Genomic DNA, 22,382 nt, shown 5'->3' with positions numbered 1-22,382 from the left:
TCTTCTTCTTGGCATCTTCTTCAAAGTTGTGGTTGGGCTTAGTAACCAGGCGACGAACAACAGGCCAGGCTGCGAATTCTCTGCTGTCACTTTCAAGATGGCGCTCGATAGTCTACAATCGATGGTTTTATTTTGCGTAGATTAACAAGATGAATGTGGAGGTTTTAGCTCGTGTACGACCACCCAAACGGGGAGAACACTTTTCTCTGAATCTTTCAGGTACCCGCGTACAAGCAAGCAATGGAACTGGTCATATTTTCGGGGCTGTTTACAAGTCGGAATCATTGACCTATGACATTTTCAGGGATGCATTCTCACCACTGGTTGAACTCTTCATAGCTGGTTACAATGTTTGTGTCTTAGTTTTCGGTGAAACAGGATCTGGCAAGTCTTACTCTCTTGCGGGGGAGAAAAATTCAAAAGCTGGGCTAATTCCTCTGATAATAAACTCTGTTTTTACGCGAATAAAGAACGAAAGATCGGCGCGAAAAGATACGAGAGTGCAGAGAAACGACATCAATGACGGAGTTGTTTTTGTGCAGTTTTACGAGGTTTTCAACGAGAAAGTAAGAGATCTTCTGTTACTGCCACATGAAGGTAGGTTGGTCATTTATCACAGTTTAAAGAAAATACTGGAGGGCGACATGGGGCGGGAGCCCGGGAGAAAAGGGGACGGAAACAGGAGAAGGGAGGGCGGGAAGCGGGATTCCTTAGGTGGCGGGAACCGGGAGAAAACGAGTAAAATTTTGCAACATTTCCCTATATTTCTCAATAGGTATGGGACAAAGAGGAGAGAACGGCTACTGAAAGGAGCGGGAGGCAGGAGTAAAAAATACAGGAAGCAGGAGTAAAAGACAGAGGAGGTGGAAGATTCACACCCCCCTGTCCCCCTCCACCTGGGGGGTTGGGGGGGTACTCCCATAAGTTCCGGATAGGGGTGTGCCGCCAAGGTTCTTAAACCCTGACCCTATTAAGGATAAAGAAATCGAAAATTTGACCCTTTTTAAGGCCCAAAACCGAAAAATGACACCCTATTCAAGGGGAGGAGAAGCGTTCCGTGACGACCCAAATAACGGCTAACCGCGCACGACAAGACACAAATCTTTATAAAATCGCTTTTCTAATACCTGAACAGAAAATTCAGTTTTAAGATATCTTTTTTTCATTTAGCTGGGCGTTTATTTTAGCTAATAGAATTTAGTTACCCTATCTAAGGATCACACCGGGAACACATTGCTAAAAGGAGCAATAACCGGTATGCAATGTATACTAAGGCAAGGACGTTCCAGTTAAGCAAGTCAGTATGTTAAAAATTCCAGACAAAGAACTGAGAATAGGCCTTTTGGGCTTTGTTTGTTTGTTGTCCCTTTTCAGACTATGTGGCATCACTCTTGAGAATCACTTCTTTCAAATTCAAACAAATGCTCTTGGTATTCAGATAGTTTTATTTATTTTTTTTACTTGTTTTAAAAAAAACAAGTTCTCTGGGCAGCATCATGTGGTTTGAAATGGCAATTTACACTGTCAAAGCCAAAAATGTCTATTGAGTAAAATTGTGAGTCCAAAAGATATCCAAGTAATTGAACGCCGAAATTGATATCGTTGATTAATGTGTGATTTACAGCAAGGAGCCCACATTTGTGACCACTTTTAATTAATTCACATTCTTTCATGCAGCCGTTTTCCAACGAGAAGCTGTGACGAGCTTCTGATTGGATAAAACCTGCAAGAAAGAATGAATACATTAAAAGTGGTCACCTTTTTGGGCTCCTCGCTCTAAGTCGAAAGTTGAGACACTGAGTCATTTGCTATAAAGGAGGGAAAATGGGTTTGTCAGGTAAATAGAATTTTAAAATACAGCACGTTGTTTTCCAGTGGTGTTTTTAGTTGTGCATTCCAAGGTATGATTAGTTTGTAACCAACGTAATTAATAAAAGGCAAATATTAAGCTGCTTTGATCACAAAATTGGCAATTTAATTTGTACAATTCTAATATGATGTCTTTTATCACGACTTTTGACAATGAAATGCAACATATTTTGTAACTGTACTAGACAGCAAGGAAACTTCCACGAGTTTGGCATAAAAATATTGTCTTGCAATAATGTTCTAGATGTTCTAAATGTTCTCTTGTTTAAATATAGCTGACAGTTGCACTGACTGTACAATCTGTTACGTACCCTTTGCCCAGTAGGTCCAAACACTTTATATCATTTACAGGTAAAACACAGTGCAAGGAAGAACAAGTTTCCAGGAAGAAAAGTTGATATAATATCTTGATTGACTCTTGTTAAATTTAAATGGGGCTGATAGTTGTAGTAGTAGTAGTAGTAGTAGTTGCCTTTATTTAAAAACACGATATGGATAAAAGCTTACAGCTTGTGGGGTCGTGTAAATTAAAGTATTTAAAGTTAAAAATATTTACAATTAATTAGGCTATTTACATTTGTATTTGATTTTAAAATTATTAAAAGTTAAAAATATTTAGACTTATAAAACTATTTACATTTGAATTAATTTAAAAACTAGCGCTAAAAGTAGGTAAAATCTTTTTGTTTAAAGTTCGTGGTTGATACAGATAAAACATTAAAATTGAAATCAATAAAAGCATCCGAAGTTTTCAGCATGCAGACAAGGTCCTTTCGACGTGTTACATAAGCCAGATCTTTGTGTTTTGTTGATAGCGTGTTCCAGAGCACGGATCCTCGGTATTTTAATGAGTCTTTCATGTATCGCGTGTTGAAACGCGGCACTATCAAAGATTCGCGTGCCCTAGTTGAAATCATATGATCTCGCTTGACAATCATGCATCTACTTAAGATGATGGGTAGTGTGTCATTATATGCATTTTGCACGAGCTTCAACACGGCGAATTTGTAATGGAAATTAATATTTGTCCACGCAGACCGTTCTAGTACTTCGGTAGAAGCCATATCTTTAGGCAGATTATAGATAATTCTAGCGGCTCTACAGTGCAGTCTTTCAATGGAATGAATAAGTTCTGTATTGCAGCACGATCCCCACAGAACTAAGCCGTAGTTCACAGAGGGCAATATGACTTTAAAGTAAAAATCTTCAAGGACGTCTTTTGGTAGAAACCTTGATCTCTTAAGCAAGCTTAATTTGTTCGCAAAACTCTTTTTGAGCTTCTGTGTGTGTGGGACCCAGCTGAGATTCTCATCCACTGTCATTCCTAGCAAGCGTGTTTTGTTGACCCACTGAATGGCAGACTCGCCAATGATAATTGGCGCAAGAGACTTCGTAATGTTTCCTCTATAAATGAGCACTATCTTGTTTGCACTATCTGTACAATCTGTGTTGCAAGCAAGTCCAATAAGTCCAAAATTTTGATACAGTACAAGTGGAGACTAGGAAGGGATCAATTTAGGTTTCTGGGAAACTGCTCACCTACCCCTCCCCAAACCTAACATTAACCCTTACTTATCGCTTTGGGCAAAATGTTAGGTTTGGGGAGGGGTAGGTGAGCAGTTTCCCAGAAACCTAAATTGATCCCTTGGAAGTAGAGTTGATACAGTGGTTTGCCAGTGATGAATTTGTATTGAGGGTCTTTCAGTAGTAAATCCAGAGATGTTTTACACCGTTTTTTTAACTTTGGTGTTATTGCTACATGGTTTTCGCTGTGTTTTGCTTAAAATATATCTGCCATTCATAGTGAGGATTGGGCTTTTTATTATGTACATATTGCATAGAGGCAGAATAGAGGCCAATAACCAGTTCCATTGAAAATAGCTAGTAAGGCTACATTCACACATTCATGGTGCCTCTTGACAAAGTGCAGATTAAACATATTCAAGCAATTAGGACAAAGCACAGCAATCAGTGCATTCTTTGAAAACTGTATCTTGGATGTTTTCTGTTGTTGTTTTTATTTCTGTTCTGTAAACATAATGAAAGAAAGAATCAATAGTTGAAAAAATTAATAATTGTTTAACACATATTTGTTTAGACGCCAAGACTGATTAACTTTAACAATTTAATGCAACATAAGTAGTTACTTAATTCACTTAAATTTTTCTTTTTTTTTTAACACATCTTTCTACATGTACATTATATCTTTCTTAAATCATTTACTAGTTATCATAGCCTACAAAAATAAATGTATATACTCTTTTTTGGTTGTTTACCACACAGTTTTAAGGTCACTGAGGTGTGTCTCTAGAACACCAGTTTGGACTCTTGATTTATTTAGATTTGTATAAATATATGATCAATTGTAGTTCTGTTATCAGTGGTAAAGCCTGAAATAAGTTTGTTTGTATCCATATTTTACAATCATTTGTTAATATAGATTTACTGCTGCTTTGTACATAACATAATCCTCTTCGCGCCTAGGAGGCACATAAGGCTGAGACCAGAGATTTCCATTGCTCCCTTTCCATGGCTGCCTTCTCAAGTTCTTTCCACGTCTTCCCTGCTGTTTTCATTTCTGCCTCGATCGTCCTCCTCCAAGTCTCCCGTGGACGTCCTTTCTTCCTTCTTCCACTATCCGGTGTCCATCTTAATGCAGTTCGTGTTATGCTATCTCGACCTTTCCTGATAACATGCCCTAGCCACCTCCATCTTCTTTGCTTTATTACCATGCTGCTGCTTTGTACACCACTATTAAAATCAATGTTGAAATCTGACCTAGTAGTAAGAGTGAAAACGTTCTGTCGACAGAAGGGATCGCGAATGAGCTTTCTGTTCTATAAATTTTAGCAAATTAAATATAAGCTTAACAACATCTGGCAGATATTTCACTTTTAAAATCATTATTTCGATTCAATAAATACTTTGACAATTATGTTATTCCAACACTACGGTATTCAATAAAGTACAAGCAAAATAAACTTTAGATAGCTCACCTCAGCTGCAGTTGTCCCAGTACGTCTTCTGCACTTCTCGTCTTCAGTTAAAGCTCAGGTTTATAAATGTCGCCAGGCAGTAGTTCAAATCACAAATAGTTTAGTCCCTCGACTTATAGGTGTGTCGATAACATTTTTGTGTACTTTGATATCACAAAAAGTTTGTAAGTGAGCGAAAAAAATATCAGCTACTAATCGAGTCAAGGCTTCTGGCTGTGAAAACTGAATTCTCACATGCTCGACCGAACACTCCAAGCTACTCCAAGATGGCGGACGCAAACAAATCTCAAACCATGGTCTTAGTTACCAGTCCTCTTCGGTTCGAATCATCACATCTTAACACGAAGAATCCAAAATCGCTTTATACTAACATGATAACATTAGGCTCGAGACTACGTCCTCGCCTAAAAATGATACCCTATTTAAGGACCGAGAACCTCAAAAACCATATCCTATCGGGCGGCACATACCTATATAGGCCACATATGGGAGTACCCCCCCCCCCCCCCCGGGCCCTCCACAAAATAAGCAGAAGAATTAATTTAAACCCCTGCATGGGATGGATTGGGTGTGTAGCTTGCTTACCCCAGGGATATACTGTATATACCCTTGGGGTAGATTAAGGGGATTGTACACAAGATTAACCTGCAAATGCTACTGATTCTCATTACTCAATATACCTTTGCACGTTTCCAGTTTTTTTCTTAAAAGATGTGCTACAAAATGGTGGAAGACATGAAAGTCAAGCTCTGCATTTGGATTACAGTTGTGAGGGGAGTCATTAAAAATGTCTTTTACCAAAGATAAGGAGGGCCCTCCCCTAGATCTGCCACTCTTTTGTGTGAACAGATTTGATATGTCCCCAAATTATGAGGTTTCAGTTTACAATGTAAGTTTATTTTATTGCAGACAAGCATGTTGAAATTGCTGAAGATGGACGCAGTGGAGTATATGTGCAGAATGCCACTTATAAGAGGGTTGCCGATGCAGCAGAGTGCACCAGTGTGTTTCGTCAAGGATGGTCAAATAGAACCAAAGGACAAACTGATTTTGAAACTAGGGCTACTGTGTTTTTCTCACTGGACTTGTCAATGGTGAGTGAGTAAAAAGAAATCTAACAAACAACTGCTTTGTCAAGGAAGATGTTATGTTTATCATGCCATAAGCATGGGACAAAACAAATTGAGTCCCCAACAGGAATCAAACCCATGACCTCCCAAACAAGGGTTGGTAGTTTGATTTCCATCAGGGTCCCACGCTCCTGACATGGTGAACATAACATACTTAGTTAGTTACTTAGTTAGTTAGCTACTTAGTTGTACCATAGCTCACTTTGAAAAAGAGTGATGGCCTGTGTTGACAGTATACACACTGTCAAGTTATAAGACAGGAAGAAAACAAAGAAAACATTAAAAACTTGTTCCAGGAAATATCCAGAATTTCTGGTTTCAATCGCCCCTCTCCTCTGGAAATCCAAATACTTTCCTTTAAAAATTTTGGCTTTTGAGACCGCCCACACCCTCGGAATTTCCAACCTTCCATGAGGAGGTTATGGATATTTTCTGGAGTCACACATCTCAAGAGCATTTTTATCTTCCTCGAGAGAGGTTTGTTGATTCTACTGCAAGACAGCTGCAGAGACAGCTTCTCGTCCGATCCATTAACCTCCCTTGACTTGTAATTAACCCTAAAATTATCATCACATTCAGCATTCCTCTCAGCTTTCTGTCTCACCAAGTTAGTTTATTGTGCCCCCTCATAAGCCTGAACATATACATACACTCTGCCCACGCCCTCACCTGTTTTCAAAGTGAGCGATTGCAGCTAGTACCTCTTTTTTTCTAAGGTTCCAAAAGACGGTCAAGATCCTTTTACATCTCGATTTCTAGTAGTAGAGCTACCTGGAGCTGAGAAGCTGGCTGAGGACCCAACACAGCTCCGTATGAGAGAAGGTCCTACTCTGAACCGATCTATAACTGCATTTGGAAATCTTGTCGCAAAACTAGCTGCCTCACCAAGAGCTACCAGAGTCATTAATTATGGGTAAGAAAACACAATGTTACAGGAGCTGCAGTGGTGTAATGGTTAGCTTGATAGACTGGATCAAGCAATCCAGGTTTGAGCCCTGGTTGAGGTCTTTGTATAATTGTGTTCTTGGGCAAGTTGCCCCTCACCACTCAGATTTATAAATTAATGTCCAATGAACTTACTCTGTGGGAGGCGTGGTGGCCTAATGTTTACATGTACGTGCTGCATTACGGATTGAGCGGTCCGGGTTCGAGCCCTGTCCAGGGTCATTGTGTTGTGTTTTGGGGCAAGACACGTACCGGTAACTCTCACAGTGCCTCTCTCCACCCAGGTGTATAAATGGGTGCCGACGAAATAATGCTGGGGTAACCCAGCAATGGACTAGCGTCCCATCCAGAGGGGAGTAGAAATATTTCTGGTCACTTCATGCTACAGGAGCTGGGATAAGCTCCGGCAGTATGGGCCACTTGGCTCAAGGCTCTCTCCCCACCCACCACCACAAGATGATTTGTGGTGCTTCTCAGTCAAAAACAAACTCAACTGACTTCTTTGGGTTTCTCTGATTATATAATCACTCACATGATTACAGTCTGAATTGTTTTCCACTCAGTCTAATTACTTTTTCCCACATAAGCCTGTTGTGATTACACATTGTTCTGACTTTTCCAGAGAATCCAAAGTGACATTGCTATTGAAGGATGCGCTTGGTGGAAACTGTAGGACAAAAGCTTTGGTAACCCTTCATCCTTCTGAAAGTACTAGCCTTCCAACTGTACTTAAAACAGCAGGAGAGCTGGCTCAAGTACAGAATTATCCTGTTGTTAATGACTTCATGGCTAAGGTATGCTCTCAAACATGCTGCAACTGAGTTTTCTTTTCTAGAACATTATTTAAACATTACTGTGTGCAGTACCTTTGCCACTCGACAATGTAGTTACAGTTGAATTTTTTGTAAGCAGTCATCCTTTGAAGCTGAAAAAGTGCCCGCTTAGAGGAGGAGCCTGCTTACGGGAGGATAAAACTGTAACAGTAGTGTTTGTATGTAGTGTTTGTATGACTATGTGTCCGCTAAGAGGAGGAGTCTGCTTATGGGAAGTTAAAAATGTGATGTTTGTATGTAGCTGGAACCATGACTAAGTGTCTGCTTAGGGGAGGGGTCCACTCATGGAAGGTTAAAAATGTATTGTTTGTATGTGGCTGGGACCAGGACCAGGACCGTGTCCGCTTAGGAGAGGTGTCCGCTTATGGGAGGTTAAGAAAGTAGTGTTTGTATGTGGCTGGGACCATGACTAAGTGTCCCCTTATGGGAGGGGTCCACTCATGGAAGGTTAAGAAAGTAGTGTTTGTATGTGGCTGGGACCATGACTAAGTGTCTGCTTAGGGGAGGGGTCCACTCATGGAAGGTTAAGAATGTAGTGTTTGTTTGTGGCTGGGACCATGACTAAGTGTCCCCTTATGGGAGGGGTCCACTCATGGAAGGTTAAGAATGTAGTGTTTGTATGTGGCTGGAACCAGGACTAAGTGTCCCCTTATGGGAGGGGTCCACTCATGGGAGGTTAAGAAAGTAGTGTTTGTATGTGGCTGGAACCAGGACTAAGTGTCTCCTTATGGGAGGGGTCCACTCATGGAAGGTTAAGAATGTAGTGTTTGTATGTGGCTGGAACCAGGACTAAGTGTCCCCTTATGGGAGGGGTCCACTCATGGAAGGTTAAGAAAGTAGTGTTTGTATGTGGCTGGGACCAGGACTAAGTGTCCCCTTATGGGAGGGGTCCACTCATGGAAGGTTAAGAAAGTAGTGTTTGTATGTGGCTGGGACCATGACTAAGTGTCCCCTTATGGGAGGGGTCCACTCATGGAAGGTTAAGAATGTAGTGTTTGTATGTGGCTGGAACCAGGACTAAGTGTCTGCTTAGGGGAGGGGTCCACTCATGGAAGGTTAAGAATGTAGTGTTTGTATGTGGCTGGAACCAGGACTAAGTGTCCCCTTATGGGAGGGGTCCACTCATGGAAGGTTAAGAAAGTAGTGTTTGTATGTGGCTGGGACCATGACTAAGTGTCCCCTTAGGGGAGGGGTCCACTCATGGAAGGTTAAGAAAGTAGTGTTTGTATGTGGCTGGAACCATGACTAAGTGTCCCCTTATGGGAGGTGTCCACTCATGGAAGGTTAAGAATGTAGTGTTTGTATGTGGCTGGGACCAGGACTAAGTGTCTCCTTAGGGGAGGGGTCCACTCATGGAAGGTTAAGAATGTAGTGTTTGTATGTGGCTGAGACCAGGACTAAGTGTCTGCTTAGGGGAGGGGTCCACTCATGGAAGGTTAAGAATGTAGTGTTTGTATGTGGCTGAGACCATGACTAAGTGTCCCCTTATGGGAGGGGTCCACTCATGGAAGGTTAAGAAAGTAGTGTTTGTATGTGGCTGAGACCATGACTAAGTGTCCCCTTATGGGAGGGGTCCACTCATGGAAGGTTAAGAAAGTAGTGTTTGTATGTGGCTGAGACCATGACTAAGTGTCTGCTTAGGGGAGGGGTCCACTCATGGAAGGTTAAGAATGTAGTGTTTGTATGTGGCTGGAACCATGACTAAGTGTCCCCTTATGGGAGGGGTCCACTCATGGAAGGTTAAGAATGTAGTGTTTGTATGTGGCTGGAACCATGACTAAGTGTCCCCTTATGGGAGGGGTCCACTCATGGAAGGTTAAGAATGTAGTGTTTGTATGTGGCTGAGACCATGACTAAGTGTCCCCTTATGGGAGGGGTCCACTCATGGGAGGTTAAGAATGTAGTGTTTGTATGTGGCTAAGACCATGACTAAGTGTCTGCTTAGGGGAGGGGTCCACTCATAGGAGGTTAAGAATGTAGTGTTTGTATGTGGCTGGAACCAGGACTAAGTGTCTGCTTAGGGGAGGTGTCCACTCATGGAAGGTTAAGAATGTAGTGTTTGTATGTGGCTGGAACCAGGACTAAGTGTCTGCTTAGGGGAGGGGTCCACTCATGGAAGGTTAAGAATGTAGTGTTTGTATGTGGCTGGAACCAGGACTAAGTGTCCCCTTATGGGAGGGGTCCACTCATGGAAGGTTAAGAATGTAGTGTTTGTATGTGGCTGGAACCAGGACTAAGTGTCCCCTTATGGGAGGGGTCCACTCATGGAAGGTTAAGAATGTAGTGTTTGTATGTGGCTGGAACCAGGACTAAGTGTCCCCTTATGGGAGGGGTCCACTCATGGAAGGTTAAGAATGTAGTGTTTGTATGTGGCTGGAACCAGGACTAAGTGTCCCCTTATGGGAGGGGTCCACTCATGGAAGGTTAAGAATGTAGTGTTTGTATGTGGCTGGAACCAGGACTAAGTGTCCCCTTATGGGAGGGGTCCACTCATGGAAGGTTAAGAATGTAGTGTTTGTATGTGGCTGGAACCAGGACTAAGTGTCTGCTTAGGGGAGGGGTCCACTCATGGAAGGTTAAGAAAGTAGTGTTTGTATGTGGCTGGGACCAGGACTAAGTGTCCCCTTATGGGAGGGGTCCACTCATGGAAGGTTAAGAATGTAGTGTTTGTATGTGGCTGGGACCATGACTAAGTGTCCCCTTGTGGGAGGGGTCCACTCATGGAAGGTTAAGAATGTAGTGTTTGTTTGTGGCTGGAACCAGGACTAAGTGTCCCCTTATGGGAGGGGTCCACTCATGGAAGGTTAAGAATGTAGTGTTTGTATGTGGCTGGGACCATGACTAAGTGTCCCCTTGTGGGAGGGGTCCACTCATGGAAGGTTAAGAATGTAGTGTTTGTATGTGGCTGGAACCAGGACTAAGTGTCCCCTTATGGGAGGGGTCCACTCATGGAAGGTTAAGAATGTAGTGTTTGTATGTGGCTGGAACCAGGACTAAGTGTCTGCTTATGGGAGGGGTCCACTCATGGAAGGTTAAGAAAGTAGTGTTTGTATGTGGCTGGGACCATGACTAAGTGTCCCCTTATGGGAGGGGTCCACTCATGGAAGGTTAAGAATGTAGTGTTTGTTTGTGGCTGAGACCATGACTAAGTGTCCCCTTATGGGAGGGGTCCACTCATGGAAGGTTAAGAATGTAGTGTTTGTATGTGGCTGGAACCAGGACTAAGTGTCTGCTTAGGGGAGGGGTCCACTCATGGAAGGTTAAGAATGTAGTGTTTGTATGTGGCTGGGACCATGACTAAGTGTCCCCTTGTGGGAGGGGTCCACTCATGGAAGGTTAAGAATGTAGTGTTTGTATGTGGCTGGAACCATGACTAAGTGTCCCCTTATGGGAGGGGTCCACTCATGGAAGGTTAAGAATGTAGTGTTTGTATGTGGCTGGAACCAGGACTAAGTGTCTGCTTATGGGAGGGGTCCACTCATGGAAGGTTAAGAATGTAGTGTTTGTATGTGGCTGGGACCATGACTAAGTGTCCCCTTGTGGGAGGTGTCCACTCATGGAAGGTTAAGAAAGTAGTGTTTGTATGTGGCTGGAACCAGGACTAAGTGTCCCCTTATGGGAGGGGTCCACTCAAGGAAGGTTAAGAATGTAGTGTTTGTATGTGGCTGGGACCATGACTAAGTGTCCCCTTATGGGAGGGGTCCACTCATGGAAGGTTAAGAATGTAGTGTTTGTTTGTGGCTGAGACCATGACTAAGTGTCCCCTTATGGGAGGGGTCCACTCATGGAAGGTTAAGAATGTAGTGTTTGTAAGTGGCTGGAACCAGGACTAAGTGTCTGCTTAGGGGAGGGGTCCACTCATGGAAGGTTAAGAATGTAGTGTTTGTATGTGGCTGGAACCAGGACTAAGTGTCCCCTTATGGGAGGGGTCCACTCATGGAAGGTTAAGAAAGTAGTGTTTGTATGTGGCTGGAGACCAGGACTAAGTGTCTGCTTAGGGGAGGGGTCCACTCATGGAAGGTTAAGAAAGTAGTGTTTGTATGTGGCTGGAACCATGACTAAGTGTCCCCTTATGGGAGGGGTCCACTCATGGAAGGTTAAGAATGTAGTGTTTGTATGTGGCTGGGACCATGACTAAGTGTCTGCTTAGGGGAGGGGTCCACTCATGGAAGGTTAAGAAAGTAGTGTTTGTTTGTGGCTGGAACCATGACTAAGTGTCCCCTTATGGGAGGGGTCCACTCATAGGAGGTTAAGAATGTAGTGTTTGTATGTGGCTGGAACCAGGACTAAGTGTCTGCTTAGGGGAGGGGTCCACTCATGGAAGGTTAAGAATGTAGTGTTTGTATGTGGCTGGAACCAGGACTAAGTGTCTGCTTAGGGGAGGGGTCCACTCATGGAAGGTTAAGAATGTAGTGTTTGTATGTGGCTGGAACCAGGACTAAGTGTCTGCTTAGGGGAGGGGTCCACTCATGGAAGGTTAAGAATGTAGTGTTTGTATGTGGCTGGGACCAGGACTAAGTGTCCCCTTGTGGGAGGTGTCCACTCATGGAAGGTTAAGAAAGTAGTGTTTGTATGTGGCTGGAACCAGGACTAAGTGTCCCCTTGTGGGAGGGGTCCACTCATGGAAGGTTAAGAATGTAGTGTTTGTTTGTGGCTGAGACCATGACTAAGTGTCCCCTTATGGGAGGGGTCCACTCATGGAAGGTTAAGAAAGTAGTGTTTGTATGTGGCTGGGACCAGGACTAAGTGTCCCCTTATGGGAGGGGTCCACTCATGGAAGGTTAAGAAAGTAGTGTTTGTATGTGGCTGAGACCATGACTAAGTGTCCCCTTATGGGAGGGGTCCACTCATGGAAGGTTAAGAATGTAGTGTTTGTATGTGGCTGAGACCATGACTAGTGTCTGCTTAGGGGAGGGGTCCACTCATGGAGGTTAAGAATGTAGTGTTTGTATGTGGCTGAGACCATGACTAAGTGTCCCCTTATGGGAGGGGTCCACTCATGGAAGGTTAAGAATGTAGTGTTTGTATGTGGCTGAGACCATGACTAAGTGTCCCCTTATGGGAGGGGTCCACTCATGGAAGGTTAAGAAAGTAGTGTTTGTATGTGGCTGAGACCATGACTAAGTGTCTGCTTAGGGGAGGGGTCCACTCATGGAAGGTTAAGAATGTAGTGTTTGTATGTGGCTGGAACCATGACTAAGTGTCCCCTTATGGGAGGGGTCCACTCATGGAAGGTTAAGAATGTAGTGTTTGTATGTGGCTGGGACCATGACTAAGTGTCCCCTTATGGGAGGGGTCCACTCATGGAAGGTTAAGAATGTAGTGTTTGTTTGTGGCTGAGACCATGACTAAGTGTCCCCTTATGGGAGGGGTCCACTCATGGAAGGTTAAGAATGTAGTGTTTGTATGTGGCTGGAACCAGGACTAAGTGTCTGCTTAGGGGAGGGGTCCACTCATGGAAGGTTAAAAATGTAGTGTTTGTATGTGGCTGGAACCATGACTAAGTGTCCCCTTATGGGAGGGGTCCACTCATGGAAGGTTAAGAAAGTAGTGTTTGTATGTGGCTGGAGACCAGGACTAAGTGTCTGCTTAGGGGAGGGGTCCACTCATGGAAGGTTAAGAATGTAGTGTTTGTATGTGGCTGGAACCAGGACTAAGTGTCCCCTTATGGGAGGGGTCCACTCATGGAAGGTTAAGAATGTAGTGTTTGTATGTGGCTGGGACCATGACTAAGTGTCTGCTTAGGGGAGGGGTCCACTCATGGAAGGTTAAGAAAGTAGTGTTTGTTTGTGGCTGGAACCATGACTAAGTGTCCCCTTATGGGAGGGGTCCACTCATAGGAGGTTAAGAATGTAGTGTTTGTATGTGGCTGGAACCAGGACTAAGTGTCTGCTTAGGGGAGGGGTCCACTCATGGAAGGTTAAGAATGTAGTGTTTGTATGTGGCTGGAACCAGGACTAAGTGTCTGCTTAGGGGAGGGGTCCACTCATGGAAGGTTAAGAATGTAGTGTTTGTATGTGGCTGGAACCAGGACTAAGTGTCTGCTTAGGGGAGGGGTCCACTCATGGAAGGTTAAGAATGTAGTGTTTGTATGTGGCTGGGACCAGGACTAAGTGTCCCCTTGTGGGAGGTGTCCACTCATGGAAGGTTAAGAAAGTAGTGTTTGTATGTGGCTGGAACCAGGACTAAGTGTCCCCTTGTGGGAGGGGTCCACTCATGGAAGGTTAAGAATGTAGTGTTTGTTTGTGGCTGAGACCATGACTAAGTGTCCCCTTATGGGAGGGGTCCACTCATGGAAGGTTAAGAAAGTAGTGTTTGTATGTGGCTGGGACCAGGACTAAGTGTCCCCTTATGGGAGGGGTCCACTCATGGAAGGTTAAGAAAGTAGTGTTTGTATGTGGCTGGAGACCATGACTAAGTGTCCCCTTATGGGAGGGGTCCACTCATGGAAGGTTAAGAATGTAGTGTTTGTATGTGGCTGAGACCATGACTAAGTGTCTGCTTAGGGGAGGGGTCCACTCATGGAAGGTTAAGAAAGTAGTGTTTGTATGTGGCTGAGACCATGACTAAGTGTCCCCTTATGGGAGGGGTCCACTCATGGAAGGTTAAGAATGTAGTGTTTGTATGTGGCTGAGACCATGACTAAGTGTCCCCTTATGGGAGGGGTCCACTCATGGAAGGTTAAGAAAGTAGTGTTTGTATGTGGCTGGAGACCATGACTAAGTGTCTGCTTAGGGGAGGGGTCCACTCATGGAAGGTTAAGAATGTAGTGTTTGTATGTGGCTGGAACCATGACTAAGTGTCCCCTTATGGGAGGGGTCCACTCATGGAAGGTTAAGAATGTAGTGTTTGTATGTGGCTGGAACCATGACTAAGTGTCCCCTTATGGGAGGGGTCCACTCATGGGAGGTTAAGAATGTAGTGTTTGTATGTGGCTGGGACCATGACTAAGTGTCTGCTTAGGGGAGGGGTCCACTCATAGGAGGTTAAGAATGTAGTGTTTGTATGTGGCTGGAACCAGGACTAAGTGTCTGCTTAGGGGAGGTGTCCACTCATGGAAGGTTAAGAATGTAGTGTTTGTATGTGGCTGGAACCAGGACTAAGTGTCTGCTTAGGGGAGGGGTCCACTCATGGAAGGTTAAGAATGTAGTGTTTGTATGTGGCTGGAACCATGACTAAGTGTCCCCTTATGGGAGGGGTCCACTCATGGAAGGTTAAGAATGTAGTGTTTGTATGTGGCTGGAACCAGGACTAAGTGTCCCCTTATGGGAGGGGGTCCACTCATGGAAGGTTAAGAATGTAGTGTTTGTATGTGGCTGGAACCATGACTAAGTGTCCCCTTATGGGAGGGGTCCACTCATGGAAGGTTAAGAATGTAGTGTTTGTATGTGGCTGGAACCAGGACTAAGTGTCCCCTTATGGGAGGGGTCCACTCATGGAAGGTTAAGAATGTAGTGTTTGTATGTGGCTGGAACCAGGACTAAGTGTCCCCTTATGGGAGGGGTCCACTCATGGAAGGTTAAGAATGTAGTGTTTGTATGTGGCTGGAACCAGGACTAAGTGTCTGCTTATGGGAGGGGTCCACTCATGGAAGGTTAAGAATGTAGTGTTTGTTTGTGGCTGGAACCAGGACTAAGTGTCTGCTTAGGGGAGGGGTCCACTCATGGAAGGTTAAGAAAGTAGTGTTTGTATGTGGCTGGGACCATGACTAAGTGTCCCCTTGTGGGAGGGGTCCACTCATGGAAGGTTAAGAATGTAGTGTTTGTATGTGGCTGGAACCAGGACTAAGTGTCCCCTTATGGGAGGGGTCCACTCATGGAAGGTTAAGAATGTAGTGTTTGTATGTGGCTGGAACCATGACTAAGTGTCCCCTTATGGGAGGGGTCCACTCATGGAAGGTTAAGAATGTAGTGTTTGTATGTGGCTGAGACCATGACTAAGTGTCCCCTTATGGGAGGGGTCCACTCATGGAAGGTTAAGAATGTAGTGTTTGTATGTGGCTGGGACCATGACTAAGTGTCCCCTTATGGGAGGGGTCCACTCATGGAAGGTTAAGAATGTAGTGTTTGTTTGTGGCTGAGACCATGACTAAGTGTCCCCTTATGGGAGGGGTCCACTCATGGAAGGTTAAGAATGTAGTGTTTGTATGTGGCTGGAACCAGGACTAAGTGTCTGCTTAGGGGAGGGGTCCACTCATGGAAGGTTAAGAATGTAGTGTTTGTATGTGGCTGGGACCATGACTAAGTGTCCCCTTGTGGGAGGGGTCCACTCATGGAAGGTTAAGAATGTAGTGTTTGTATGTGGCTGGAACCATGACTAAGTGTCCCCTTATGGGAGGGGTCCACTCATGGAAGGTTAAGAATGTAGTGTTTGTATGTGGCTGGAACCATGACTAAGTGTCCCCTTATGGGAGGGGTCCACTCATGGAAGGTTAAGAATGTAGTGTTTGTATGTGGCTGGAACCATGACTAAGTGTCTGCTTATGGGAGGGGTCCACTCATGGAAGGTTAAGAATGTAGTGTTTGTATGTGGCTGGGACCATGACTAAGTGTCCCCTTGTGGGAGGTGTCCACTCATGGAAGGTTAAGAAAGTAGTGTTTGTATGTGGCTGGAACCAGGACTAAGTGTCCCCTTATGGGAGGGGTCCACTCATGGAAGGTTAAGAATGTAGTGTTTGTATGTGGCTGGGACCATGACTAAGTGTCCCCTTATGGGAGGGGTCCACTCATGGAAGGTTAAGAATGTAGTGTTTGTTTGTGGCTGAGACCATGACTAAGTGTCCCCTTATGGGAGGGGTCCACTCATGGAAGGTTAAGAATGTAGTGTTTGTATGTGGCTGGAACCAGGACTAAGTGTCTGCTTAGGGGAGGGGTCCACTCATGGAAGGTTAAGAATGTAGTGTTTGTATGTGGCTGGAACCATGACTAAGTGTCCCCTTATGGGAGGGGTCCACTCATGGAAGGTTAAGAAAGTAGTGTTTGTATGTGGCTTAGACCATGACTAAGTGTCTGCTTAGGGGAGGGGTCCACTCATGGAAGGTTAAGAATGTAGTGTTTGTATGTGGCTGGAACCAGGACTAAGTGTCCCCTTATGGGAGGGGTCCACTCATGGAAGGTTAAGAATGTAGTGTTTGTATGTGGCTGGGACCAGGACTAAGTGTCTGCTTAGGGGAGGGGTCCACTCATGGAAGGTTAAGAAAGTAGTGTTTGTTTGTGGCTGGAACCATGACTAGTGTCCCCTTATGGGAGGGGTCCACTCATAGGAGGTTAAGAATGTAGTGTTTGTATGTGGCTGGAACCAGGACTAAGTGTCTGCTTAGGGGAGGGGTCCACTCATGGAAGGTTAAGAATGTAGTGTTTGTATGTGGCTGGAACCAGGACTAAGTGTCTGCTTAGGGGAGGGGTCCACTCATGGAAGGTTAAGAATGTAGTGTTTGTATGTGGCTGGAACCAGGACTAAGTGTCTGCTTAGGGGAGGGGTCCACTCATGGAAGGTTAAGAATGTAGTGTTTGTATGTGGCTGGGACCAGGACTAAGTGTCCCCTTGTGGGAGGTGTCCACTCATGGAAGGTTAAGAAAGTAGTGTTTGTATGTGGCTGGAACCAGGACTAAGTGTCCCCTTGTGGGAGGGGTCCACTCATGGAAGGTTAAGAATGTAGTGTTTGTTTGTGGCTGGGACCATGACTAAGTGTCCCCTTATGGGAGGGGTCCACTCATGGAAGGTTAAGAAAGTAGTGTTTGTATGTGGCTGGGACCAGGACTAAGTGTCCCCTTATGGGAGGGGTCCACTCATGGAAGGTTAAGAAAGTAGTGTTTGTATGTGGCTGAGACCATGACTAAGTGTCCCCTTATGGGAGGGGTCCACTCATGGAAGGTTAAGAATGTAGTGTTTGTATGTGGCTGGGACCATGACTAAGTGTCCCCTTATGGGAGGGGTCCACTCATGGAAGGTTAAGAATGTAGTGTTTGTATGTGGCTGAGACCATGACTAAGTGTCCCCTTATGGGAGGGGTCCACTCATGGAAGGTTAAGAAAGTAGTGTTTGTATGTGGCTGGGACCATGACTAAGTGTCTGCTTAGGGGAGGGGTCCACTCATGGAAGGTTAAGAATGTAGTGTTTGTATGTGGCTGGAACCATGACTAAGTGTCCCCTTATGGGAGGGGTCCACTCATGGAAGGTTAAGAATGTAGTGTTTGTTTGTGGCTGGAACCAGGACTAAGTGTCCCCTTATGGGAGGGGTCCACTCATGGAAGGTTAAGAATGTAGTGTTTGTATGTGGCTGGAACCAGGACTAAGTGTCCCCTTATGGGAGGTGTCCACTCATGGAAGGTTAAGAATGTAGTGTTTGTATGTGGCTGGAACCATGACTAAGTGTCCCCTTATGGGAGGTGTCCACTCATGGAAGGTTAAGAATGTAGTGTTTGTATGTGGCTGGGACCATGACTAAGTGTCCCCTTATGGGAGGTGTCCACTCATGGAAGGTTAAGAATGTAGTGTTTGTATGTGGCTGGAACCAGGACTAAGTGTCCCCTTATGGGAGGTGTCCACTCATGGAAGGTTAAGAATGTAGTGTTTGTTTGTGGCTGAGACCATGACTAAGTGTCCCCTTATGGGAGGGGTCCACTCATGGAAGGTTAAGAATGTAGTGTTTGTATGTGGCTGGAACCAGGACTAAGTGTCCCCTTATGGGAGGTGTCCACTCATGGAAGGTTAAGAATGTAGTGTTTGTATGTGGCTGGAACCAGGACTAAGTGTCTGCTTAGGGGAGGGGTCCACTCATGGAAGGTTAAGAATGTAGTGTTTGTATGTGGCTGGAACCATGACTAAGTGTCCCCTTATGGGAGGGGTCCACTCATGGAAGGTTAAGAAAGTAGTGTTTGTATGTGGCTGGGACCATGACTAAGTGTCCCCTTATGGGAGGGGTCCACTCATGGAAGGTTAAGAAAGTAGTGTTTGTATGTGGCTGGAACCAGGACTAAGTGTCTGCTTAGGGGAGGGGTCCACTCATGGAAGGTTAAGAATGTAGTGTTTGTATGTGGCTGGGACCATGACTAAGTGTCTGCTTAGGGGAGGGGTCCACTCATGGAAGGTTAAGAAAGTAGTGTTTGTATGTGGCTGGAACCAGGACTAAGTGTCCCCTTATGGGAGGGGTCCACTCATGGAAGGTTAAGAATGTAGTGTTTGTATGTGGCTGGAACCAGGACTAAGTGTCTGCTTAGGGGAGGGGTCCACTCATGGAAGGTTAAGAATGTAGTGTTTGTTTGTGGCTGGAACCAGGACTAAGTGTCTGCTTAGGGGAGGGGTCCACTCATGGAAGGTTAAGAAAGTAGTGTTTGTTTGTGGCTGAGACCATGACTAAGTGTCCCCTTATGGGAGGGGTCCACTCATGGAAGGTTAAGAAAGTAGTGTTTGTATGTGGCTGGAACCAGGACTAAGTGTCTGCTTATGGGAGGGGTCCACTCATGGAAGGTTAAGAATGTAGTGTTTGTTTGTGGCTGAGACCATGACTAAGTGTCCCCTTATGGGAGGGGTCCACTCATGGAAGGTTAAGAAAGTAGTGTTTGTATGTGGCTGGAACCAGGACTAAGTGTCTGCTTATGGGAGGGGTCCACTCATGGAAGGTTAAGAAAGTAGTGTTTGTTTGTGGCTGAGACCATGACTAAGTGTCCCCTTATGGGAGGGGTCCACTCATGGAAGGTTAAGAATGTAGTGTTTGTATGTGGCTGGGACCATGACTAAGTGTCCCCTTGTGGGAGGGGTCCACTCATGGAAGGTTAAGAATGTAGTGTTTGTTTGTGGCTGGAACCAGGACTAAGTGTCTGCTTAGGGGAGGGGTCCACTCATGGAAGGTTAAGAATGTAGTGTTTGTATGTGGCTGGAACCAGGACTAAGTGTCTGCTTAGGGGAGGGGTCCACTCATGGAAGGTTAAGAATGTAGTGTTTGTTTGTGGCTGGAACCAGGACTAAGTGTCTGCTTAGGGGAGGGGTCCACTCATGGAAGGTTAAGAATGTAGTGTTTGTATGTGGCTGGGACCATGACTAAGTGTCTGCTTAGGGGAGGGGTCCACTCATGGAAGGTTAAGAATGTAGTGTTTGTTTGTGGCTGGAACCAGGACTAAGTGTCCCCTTGTGGGAGGGGTCCACTCATGGAAGGTTAAGAAAGTAGTGTTTGTTTGTGGCTGGAACCAGGACTAAGTGTCTGCTTATGGGAGGGGTCCACTCATGGAAGGTTAAGAAAGTAGTGTTTGTTTGTGGCTGGAACCAGGACTAAGTGTCTGCTTATGGGAGGGGTCCACTCATGGAAGGTTAAGAATGTAGTGTTTGTATGTGGCTGGAACCATGACTAAGTGTCTGCTTAGGGGAGGGGTCCACTCATGGAAGGTTAAGAATGTAGTGTTTGTTTGTGGCTGGAACCAGGACTAAGTGTCCCCTTGTGGGAGGGGTCCACTCATGGAAGGTTAAGAAAGTAGTGTTTGTTTGTGGCTGGAACCAGGACTAAGTGTCTGCTTATGGGAGGGGTCCACTCATGGAAGGTTAAGAAAGTAGTGTTTGTATGTGGCTGGGACCATGACTAAGTGTCTGCTTATGGGAGGGGTCCACTCATGGAAGGTTAAGAATGTAGTGTTTGTATGTGGCTGGGACCATGACTAAGTGTCTGCTTAGGGGAGAGGTCCACTCATGGAAGGTTAAGAATGTAGTGTTTGTATGTGGCTGGAACCATGACTAAGTGTCCCCTTATGGGAGGGGTCCACTCATGGAAGGTTAAGAATGTAGTGTTTGTATGTGGCTGAGACCATGACTAAGTGTCCCCTTATGGGAGGGGTCCACTCATGGAAGGTTAAGAAAGTAGTGTTTGTATGTGGCTGGGACCATGACTAAGTGTCTGCTTATGGGAGGGGTCCACTCATGGAAGGTTAAGAATGTAGTGTTTGTATGTGGCTGGAACCATGACTAAGTGTCCCCTTATGGGAGGGGTCCACTCATGGAAGGTTAAGAATGTAGTGTTTGTATGTGGCTGAGACCATGACTAAGTGTCCCCTTATGGGAGGGGTCCACTCATGGAAGGTTAAGAATGTAGTGTTTGTATGTGGCTGGAACCAGGACTAAGTGTCCCCTTATGGGAGGTGTCCACTCATGGAAGGTTAAGAAAGTAGTGTTTGTATGTGGCTGGGACCATGACTAAGTGTCCCCTTATGGGAGGGGTCCACTCATGGAAGGTTAAGAATGTAGTGTTTGTATGTGGCTGGGACCATGACTAAGTGTCCCCTTATGGGAGGGGTCCACTCATGGAAGGTTAAGAATGTAGTGTTTGTATGTGGCTGGAACCAGGACTAAGTGTCCCCTTATGGGAGGTGTCCACTCATGGAAGGTTAAGAAAGTAGTGTTTGTATGTGGCTGGGACCATGACTAAGTGTCCCCTTATGGGAGGGGTCCACTCATGGAAGGTTAAGAATGTAGTGTTTGTATGTGGCTGGAACCATGACTAAGTGTCCCCTTATGGGAGGTGTCCACTCATGGAAGGTTAAGAATGTAGTGTTTGTATGTGGCTGGAACCATGACTAAGTGTCCCCTTATGGGAGGGGTCCACTCATGGAAGGTTAAGAATGTAGTGTTTGTATGTGGCTGGGACCATGACTAAGTGTCCCCTTATGGGAGGGGTCCACTCATGGAAGGTTAAGAATGTAGTGTTTGTATGTGGCTGGAACCATGACTAAGTGTCCCCTTATGGGAGGGGTCCACTCATGGAAGGTTAAGAATGTAGTGTTTGTATGTGGCTGGGACCATGACTAAGTGTCCCCTTATGGGAGGGGTCCACTCATGGAAGGTTAAGAAAGTAGTGTTTGTATGTGGCTGAGACCATGACTAAGTGTCCCCTTATGGGAGGGGTCCACTCATGGAAGGTTAAGAATGTAGTGTTTGTTTGTGGCTGAGACCATGACTAAGTGTCCCCTTATGGGAGGGGTCCACTCATGGAAGGTTAAGAAAGTAGTGTTTGTATGTGGCTGAGACCATGACTAAGTGTCCCCTTATGGGAGGGGTCCACTCATGGAAGGTTAAGAATGTAGTGTTTGTATGTGGCTGGGACCATGACTAAGTGTCCCCTTATGGGAGGGGTCCACTCATGGAAGGTTAAGAAAGTAGTGTTTGTATGTGGCTGGAACCAGGACTAAGTGTCTGCTTAGGGGAGGGGTCCACTCATGGAAGGTTAAGAAAGTAGTGTTTGTATGTGGCTGGAACCAGGACTAAGTGTCTGCTTAGGGGAGGGGTCCACTCATGGAAGGTTAAGAAAGTAGTGTTTGTATGTGGCTGAGACCATGACTAAGTGTCCCCTTATGGGAGGGGTCCACTCATGGAAGGTTAAGAAAGTAGTGTTTGTATGTGGCTGGAACCAGGACTAAGTGTCTGCTTAGGGGAGGGGTCCACTCATGGAAGGTTAAGAAAGTAGTGTTTGTATGTGGCTGGAACCAGGACTAAGTGTCTGCTTAGGGGAGGGGTCCACTCATGGAAGGTTAAGAAAGTAGTGTTTGTATGTGGCTGGAACCAGGACTAAGTGTCCCCTTGTGGGAGGTGTCCACTCATGGAAGGTTAAGAAAGTAGTGTTTGTATGT

General features: G+C 45.2%; 2 protein-coding genes across 2 annotated transcripts in view; both read left to right on the top strand.

The window, feature by feature from the left end:
* The first annotated feature begins 80 nt into the window (after positions 1 to 80).
* Positions 81 to 7,776, top strand: LOC144638244 (uncharacterized). Its single transcript, XM_078497460.1, has 4 exons — positions 81 to 597; positions 5,775 to 5,959; positions 6,712 to 6,908; positions 7,563 to 7,776. The coding sequence occupies exons 1-4, from the start codon at positions 150 to 152 to the stop codon at positions 7,759 to 7,761; spliced, it is 1,029 nt and encodes a 342-aa protein (XP_078353586.1). The 5' UTR covers positions 81 to 149; the 3' UTR covers positions 7,762 to 7,776.
* An 8,537-nt stretch (positions 7,777 to 16,313) lies between these two features.
* Positions 16,314 to 22,382, top strand: part of LOC144638943 (coiled-coil domain-containing protein 78-like) — a 14,876-nt gene continuing 8,807 nt past the window's right edge. The window contains exon 1 of the mRNA XM_078498221.1: positions 16,314 to 16,355. Coding sequence (XP_078354347.1) covers positions 16,314 to 16,355 — 42 coding nt within the window. The remainder of the gene's footprint in view (positions 16,356 to 22,382) is intronic.

This window comes from Oculina patagonica, chromosome 14 (assembly GCF_052425735.1).
Source record: "Oculina patagonica isolate OP01 chromosome 14, crgOcupat, whole genome shotgun sequence".
NCBI classification, from domain to species: Eukaryota; Metazoa; Cnidaria; class Anthozoa; order Scleractinia; family Oculinidae; genus Oculina; species Oculina patagonica.
The sequence above is the reverse complement of the archived record's forward strand: the minus strand, read 5'-3'. Positions and strand labels throughout refer to the sequence as shown.